The sequence below is a fragment of the Salvia miltiorrhiza genome, chromosome 3 (assembly GCF_028751815.1).
Source record: "Salvia miltiorrhiza cultivar Shanhuang (shh) chromosome 3, IMPLAD_Smil_shh, whole genome shotgun sequence".
Classification (NCBI taxonomy): Eukaryota; Viridiplantae; Streptophyta; class Magnoliopsida; order Lamiales; family Lamiaceae; genus Salvia; species Salvia miltiorrhiza.
In genome coordinates this window covers 58,925,474-58,933,694 of record NC_080389.1, presented here as the reverse complement: position 1 = coordinate 58,933,694, position 8,221 = coordinate 58,925,474, and the positions used below count along the sequence as shown (strand labels likewise).

At 34.5% G+C, this 8,221-nt stretch overlaps 1 protein-coding gene across 2 annotated transcripts; it reads right to left on the bottom strand.

Annotated features, from left to right (window-relative positions):
* Positions 1-531: 531 nt before the first annotated feature.
* Positions 532-4,498, bottom strand: LOC131014846 (synaptotagmin-3). Of its 2 annotated transcripts, none has more exons than XM_057942963.1 (12): positions 3,896-4,498; positions 2,969-3,084; positions 2,832-2,882; positions 2,637-2,760; positions 2,409-2,527; positions 2,213-2,314; positions 2,070-2,144; positions 1,913-1,989; positions 1,584-1,833; positions 1,116-1,487; positions 908-1,036; positions 532-843 (listed from the first exon to the last, which is right to left on the bottom strand). In XM_057942963.1, the coding sequence occupies exons 2-12, from the start codon at positions 3,011-3,013 to the stop codon at positions 715-717; spliced, it is 1,473 nt and encodes a 490-aa protein (XP_057798946.1). In that variant the 5' UTR covers positions 3,014-3,084; positions 3,896-4,498; the 3' UTR covers positions 532-714. The 2 variants fall into 2 exon arrangements, with proteins under 2 accessions (XP_057798946.1, XP_057798945.1); XM_057942962.1 differs by having other exon boundaries at positions 2,969-3,067.
* Between the last annotated feature and the right edge of the window lie 3,723 nt (positions 4,499-8,221).

Sequence of the window (8,221 nt, the reverse complement as noted above, 5' to 3'; positions counted from 1 at the left end):
TATAACTCGGGGTAAAGATTGATCTTGTTGGTTTTACTTCTATACGTTAATAAACTATCTAAGAAAATATGGCAATTTATCTGCAAAAAGTTACCAAAGTCACTTTTGTTGGAAAGAGAAAAAAATTAAACACAAGATGTTATAATATTTACACAATATTTGGATAATCGTATCAACACGAAATGTTGAGTTTTTTTTTTTTTTGGGTTTTCAGTTCTTTTGATAATATAATTGGATTCTTTTTTCTTTGTTCCAAACAAGCGTGGGCTTGTTTGTTTAACTCAAGACATTGGCCGTTGAAATTTTAGATATTCATGTTTTGATCATTGGGCTGGGCTTCACTTCTTTTCATATTTTTCTGGCCAAATTTATGGGCCCAAAATGCATATTTAAGCACCAACTTTTGTGTTTTAAATGACCTTGAAAAGTTGGGGTTACCATTTATACCCCTGTCCAAATTTGTATGTGCAGTCAATTTTTTTTATTTTTTATTTTTGAGAGAAAGTGTGCAGTCAATTTTAGTTCCACACGTTTTGTAATATGAATAAATTTATATTTTGTCATTTCAATTTATTTATGTTCACAAAAGAATTGTTTGGTGCCAAACTTTTAAACGACAAGACTGAAATGACTATTTTACCCTCCAAGATCTGTATACAGTATTCATATTATATCCCTCATCTGCCACTGTGCATGATCTTCATCAACCTTTCCTCATATGGTTTTCCACCTCAACTCAATGTGTATCACTCCGTTCCTCGAATCGATCAAATGAAACTTCTGGTTGATACGCCCGTTGTGCACGACATCAGCAAGGTTAATATCGACATGTCCCAAAGATTCCTACGTCGGAGACAGAGAAGAGTTAGCTACCTCAAGAAGTCAAGAATCAAAGCAAAAGCCATACCTTGAAGTGGAAGCTGAGGCTCGTTCGTTTGCTCATGACCTTCACATGGATCTTGTCTTGCAACGGAGGCTCTTCTAGCAAGAATTGGAACTCCTCGTTCCACATAGGGTTTCGCGTCTTCCTCATCATCTATATAAACCACCGATTTCCCTCATTTCATCACGCAAAAAAAGACATACAAAGTGTTGTGACAGAGATGAAAGACTACCTTTGATTTCTTTGTTTCGCCTCTAAAGATGATCAACGCGTATGGATTGTTGTGGCGCGATCCTTCCACATCCTGTGCGCCTTGCACGGTCACTAGGAGCAGACCTGCAGCACCCGTCGTGCTTATGTTGCTCAGAGCCCTATCCATCACGCTGTCTTTCCTACTATACCCGTCGAGAATCCCACTGAAACTGTCGTTGTCTTCTCTAAACGGAGCATATGTGAGCTCGAGAAACAGCTGCCCTCTCTGCTTCTTGTTAACATCAGAGATGCCCGTGTCCTTCAACAAGTCGAGGGTCACCTGTTTCGCCTCGTTTGGCATCAGCATTTTCAGAGGGAAAACTTGAGTCCCCAGCCTATCATGTGACCCTACCTGTTACAAATGCCATGAGTCCATGACACAAGATTTGTACACAGAAAACAACGAGCAAGACGCGTCTGTTTTCATACAAAAAATGCAGATCACTACCTTGTCCCAATCATAGACATTTATGTGAAGCATCTGAGATTGAGGATCCTTGACCGAGAGCTTGAATTCCTCGTTCCACTCGGGATTCAAGGTCTTTTTCTTGACCGAAGTTTTCTTGGACGGATGCTTCTCTCCGCTGAGGTTCAGCTTGACATATGGATCGGACAAGCCGAGTAGATCCATCTTCAGAAGCTTTGTTGCACGTATAACTCTCACATGCAGGATCCCAACGGGCTTCTTCACGGCCACCCTAGAATGGAGATGGACAATTTTAGTTTCATAATAGGATTATGGAAACATTCTATGCTCAAAGCAAACGAGTGACTCACGTTGAAGCATCAAGAATCGGTATCTCAAGAGATTTTGGCCAAAGGTAAAGACTAGCAACTTCTTTTTTAATCCTTTCCTGTCAAGATTAAATGATGACACACAAGTTTATCAATCAAGTTAAAGAGTTGAAGAAGAAGTTTAGAGATTGTTTTCTACCTGAACATATCGATATAGGCCAGGAATAGACATCACGTCGCCTCCCAAGACCTTCACTCCAAAGTCTATATGCGGCTGTAAAACAAACTATCAATTGACAAAAGGGGGGGGGATGCATATAGCTAAACTTTGCATCAAGATACCTTCTCCAAAAGTGACACCACTATGTTTGCAAAACATGGAATTGTAGGCACGAGCGGTTTCAAGGTTACTCGAGGCATAGCAAAAACTTGCAAATCAACTAACTGCAAATGTTTGGAGGCAATCAATGGAAAACTTTACTTTCTTGATATGAACTTAACAAACGTAGTTCTTCATTTGAGGAGACTCGATTTTTACCTGAATTGTCACTTGTACAGACGAAATAGTAACTGCAACGATTATATTTGGATTGCCAGCCCATCTGATAGCTGGCTCCATCACTAGTTCCCTCTCGTTCGTCTCAGAGACTTTAAGACCTGCCAAGGAACATCAAGACATTCTGTTGAGTGTACTTTAAAGCGCGCTCTACATCTAAAGCTGGAGGACATACAGTTCAAGAAATAATCGAGAAGGAGAAAAGCTCACCATGAACTGTTGGTGGAAGATTACCAAGGCTTAGATTCTTGAACTCAATGGCTTCTATCTTAAATTGCCCTATGTACTCTGCAAAAATCGGTTCTGCCGTGCTTCTAATTGTGTTGCAGATTGCCTGCACACCGTTTATCAGTGAAAAAACCGGTTTCTTGATTCATTATGTATATAACAAGTTTTAAAAAGTACCTTCTCCATGAAAGGCCACATATGTGATATAAATTTGTTCAACCAATCTACCTGCAGATTCAAAATATTTTTCAATAGCATTTGCTACAATTAGATATGTATTTCTTTCTGAATATACTGCACCCGATGATATTTACCCGGTCGTAGTCAGGACTTTTCACCCACAGGGGAATCTCGGGCATAAGGTCTTCCAATGCAACAGTATCGAGCTCATTGAGTGGCCGAGTCTCCAGATCCTAGAGTCGCTTCAAAACTAGTCAGAGCACGTTTCCAGTAAAATCATAAACAATTGATACATAATCAACAGAAAGCATCTAATTCCACATTTGAAGTGTATCAACAAACAGAAAGGATTCTAACTTTCTAACATCAAGTATTTTGCTGGCATATAGAGCTACTTATAACGCGAAGAAGCCTAAAATAGTACACGAGGAATGAAGAAACACAACTAATTAATTTTTCAACTTTCATCAGGAAAATTTCCCTTCATCTGAGAAATTAACACAATCTTCCATTGCTCCTAAGATGATCAACAATGATACCAAATAATTGGAAATTTAAACATTGAAGACTAATCCTTCATTCATTCAATAATCTTTGCTTGGCCTTCCTATACTCGTATAGTAGTCCATGGAGAAAACAGAAAACACACAGAAATTGCATAGTTGATGACATCTACAACCCTAAACATTTCTTCCAAAAACCCTTTTGAATCTCATGTGACCCTGTGATCAAGGGATTCAATTGGAACATTGCATTTAAATCACAAAATGATGCCAAAACCAAGAATCCCTCATCGATCAACCAAGTGATTGAACACACACACACACTAGTGAATATAACTCTGAAGAATGTATAAAAACTAAACATCACGTTCTAATCAATCAACCGACTAAAACACGCACGCACACACACACATAAAAACAGAAATCAGGAAGCAGAAAGAAATACATTGCTCAACATTCCCAAAATTTCCCCCTCATCGCATATAGTCTCAATGCAACAGTAGAAACACACACACACACACACACAGAAGTGAACAACATTTGGAGATGATGGATTACCTCAACATCTTGGGATTCAGAGTAAACGAACAAATAAAAACCAATAAAGAGACCAATCGGCAGCCCAATCCCAAAACCAATCATTCCCAGCAAACTGCTCAGCAATCCCATCTCCCCTACCGCTGCAAAAACCAATCTTATTTGCTCCGAGAGAGGGAGAGACGTGGAGAAGTGGTGGCGAAACAACCAAGAAAAGGAATAAGAACAAATTACAGATGACTGCGAACAGAGAAAAACAAGAAGAAGAAAAGAAAAAAGTAAAAAAGAAACGATCAACTGTAGTCGATCGCGAAGGAATCTAGAAAAGGGAGTATTTTCAAGAGTGAGGTTTGAAAGTTTGGAAAGAAACTCGGTGCAAACCGCCAATGGATGGAGACGCCGCACGTCAACGATTTTTCAAAATTACAAATACTCAAATAAACAAAGAAGCATTAACATCGTACACTCCGAAATAGATTTTTAACTTTAAACAAAACGTACAAATCCTCCTAGGGTCACGATGTCGCACCAGCAAGAACCAACAGAATAAAAAGTGGTTATATGCGGGTGTCTGCAACTTTTAATATTTTTCTTGTTCAAATTTCGTAATTATTTAATTTTCATTCTTTAAATAGCTGCCTCGGATATTTAAAACAGAGTATTTTATATTTGTTTAGAATTCTCCATTATTAGCGAGAAGATGCAAAAAAATCTCGTGAAAAGGTTAGGTTGGTTCTCGTGACGTGTTACGTCTTTCATGTTCTTATACAATTAAATAGTTTACAATATTTCCAAATTTTTTTTAAAAAAAGAAAAAACAGAAAAAGGAAAAGTAAAATTATGTAAAGATGAAGAACTTTTTCTGTATCGCTGTAATTGTTAGAACTAAAAAGGAAAAGATAACTAAAATGGAGATAAATTAATGGTTTAATGAGATAAAAATTCAAATGTCTATCGTAGCTATCTAGTCGAGTCCAACCCCTAGATGGTTGATTTTAATTAATAATTTATATACTTATGCATGTCTATAGTCTACGAGTATTATTTACATATCTGATTCAACTTTATCGTCCCAGTTCACCCAACTCAAATTAATAAATACTCCAATGGTTAGTTGACTTAATAAAATGCATATTTTTTGTATTTATCTTTTATGTATGTATGCATATTAGTTATTGTGAATAATGTGAAATAAAAGTCGATAAGGTTTATTTGTACTTCAATGGAGTGAGTAGTAGTTCTATTCTTTCTAGCTAGGAATCCATAATTGAATGGTCAATTATGGTTATGTCATGGCTTACTTACCATTAATTTTTTATTTTTTTTTTGAGGAAATACTTACCATTAATTGGTTTTCACGTAAGAATGTCAAAATTTTCAATACCAATGGTAACCATTCCATGAGAGAGATATATATTTACAAATTACAACCCATTTTGTTTAATGTTGGAAATAAAGCAATATATAAGATCAATCGAATACAATAACTTACATTTACTTTTGAGTATTAGTCTTATTAAATAAAGATAATAATGTTAATCCTTATTTATTTAGATGAATTCTCAAGACTCTTAATAACTTTTATTATTTAAATTATTTTCGATTGATTCATATTTCATGAAAATTATAAGATTGAACTTAATAATAAAAATATTAAATTATATATTTTATCGATTATACAAATTAAATATTCTTAAGGGAATTCAAGAGAGTTCAATACCGACTTTTTGAAATTACAATATATTGGTATTGTTTAAATTATTGACTAAAGCAGTTTCAGTCAATCAGATGGAACCCTCTGTCTCACTATTTTGTGTGTACCACTGTGTACAACTCTTAATTTATCTATTCTATAATTATTTTTTATAAAAATAAAAAATATTATTATATTATGAACTCTAATTAATATTTATAATTAAAATTTTAAAAAATTATATACCCTAACTTTGAATTAATGAACCCAAATAATCAAGTATTAATTCAAATAAATATAAAAAAAATAATTATAGGCCCTAATTGGATGAGTGAACCCTTGTTAATTTTTTTATATAATATTAAAGCATAATAAATTAAAATTGAAGAAAATATAATTAAAAATTATAATAAATTAAGAGTGGCACACGGTGGTGCACACAAAATAGTGTGATAGAGGATCTCATGTGTCAATTAATGGCTAAACAAACAAATTACTGATCGACCTTGTACAACATATTGAAAATACAATTTGTTTAGCAGAAAGTTTTGACACTGCAGCACATTGTTTTGTTTGCATATATACGATTAATTGAATTGAAAGTATTTTATAGAATATAATAATTTAAGAGATTAACTAATTTGTTCATCTCCCAAAAATGACTAAACAATAATTAATAAATTGATATATTATTAATACGATGTTGGAAATAGATAAATACAATTGAAACGGCAAGAGGTAGTAATTAATTAGTACTATATCAAGCATCATAAATTCATGATAATGCTAGAATTAATGAAGATAATGAAAAATATCCATGTACACACGCAAGACATTTAATAGGTTCGATTGATAGTCTCATATGAATTAATTTAAAAGCATTGTTAGTCAATAAATACGCATTTGACAAAGTAAAAATATACACACAAGATGAGTTTTAAAAAAAAATATTACATTCAAAGCAAGGAAAAACGCATTCACATCTTAATTTTCTTGGTGACTCTAACTTCCGATTTATTGATTGAAGAGAAACGTCTTACCAACAAATTGCGCTTTAATATTAGTATCGGGCTAAAGATCATGAGTAGTCATTGGACAAATGGCTTGTTTCTCAAAACAAGAGGGCTGCATTTCTATCTTAAAAAGTTATGTCTTAAATTTATTCGTAGTGCTTCTTGAATTAAGCAATAGCTTAAAATAATTCGACACTGCAAAATGAAATAGGGGCATGATAATATGAGAAACCCTGGCAGTGTGAATAAATGAATCAATATTGTTTTTTTTTTTCAGAGAAACTCCCAATTAGTTCAATGAGATAAGTCTTTTCACGTAATTTATGATTCAAACCCCTTTTCCAAATGTTTGACCCTTAATTTTGAAATGTTATTAAATCAAACATCGATTAAAGTTGGTCATTCATATTCGTACTTCAACATCCCACCGCTTGTTTTGTTATAATTAATTGACTAAATTAAACTATGTAAATATATAGGGCTGTAAATGAACAGAGTTACTAGCAAGCTATTCGAGATTCGGCTCGAAAAAAGCTCGTTCGAAGCTCGATTCGGTAATAAACGAGCTGAGCTCGAGCCTGACAATGCTCGGCTCGTTTGAACTCGCGAACATGTTCGAATTCAATTGTTCGCGAGCCGTTCACGAACCTTCAATCAAGTTAGTACACGAGTCAAACTCGAGTAACAAATTCGAGCTTGAACATCATATATACGAACATCTAACGAGCCGAGCTCGAGCTCAAATTCAAATTCAACATTATCGAGTATCACCCGAGCCGAGCTCGATCATCAAGATAAAAGCTCGAATCGAGCTCGAACACCGAATATTTAAACGAGCCGAGCTTGAGCCTGCTAGTATTCGGCTCGGCTCGGCTCGTTTACAGCCCTATGTAATATATACACATAACGCCAATAGCTTTATTTTCTGGTAATTATTTTAATATAAATACTAAAGAATTTTGTAATTAATTGTGATCAGATACTCAATTTTGTAATTAATTGTGATCAGAAAACTGTGATAATATTTTTATGCGACTTTTTATCTAGATATTCTTGCACAATTAACTTTTAATACACATAAAACATGGGCATCACTCTCTTGGGCTCTCATTCGGACCAAATATTATTTGGGTGACACACTATATTATTGGGCTCTTTTTTTTACTTGGGATAATTGGGTTCTATATTAGTGATCTTCATTTGTGGGATGATGAGGGAAGTCTGCAGTCGGTCACTATCCAAAATGCACATTTAGGTAACATAGGCGTAATAATTTGCAAACCACATAAAATAGGTCAATTTAATTAGGTGTAATAGTCTCGACCTACTAAACATTGATGTATTTCGAACTCGTTACCTTTGGCCACAAGCATCATCTACTCCTTCACTTGGTCATTCAAAGGTACAATTTATTTTTTACCTTTTTGTAGGCATCTTATTTCTTTTTAGTATGCAATAACACTTTTATTTGTTGGGAGCAGGTACTATTAGATCACAGCTAAAGGATCATAGCTCTCGAGCTTAACTTGAAGGCTAATGTTTTCAGATTTCACTTGACTTTATTTCTCAATGAGTTCTATAAATTTCTAACCTGAACTATGAGGATTACAGAGAGTATATATACATGAAATTTAATCAAGA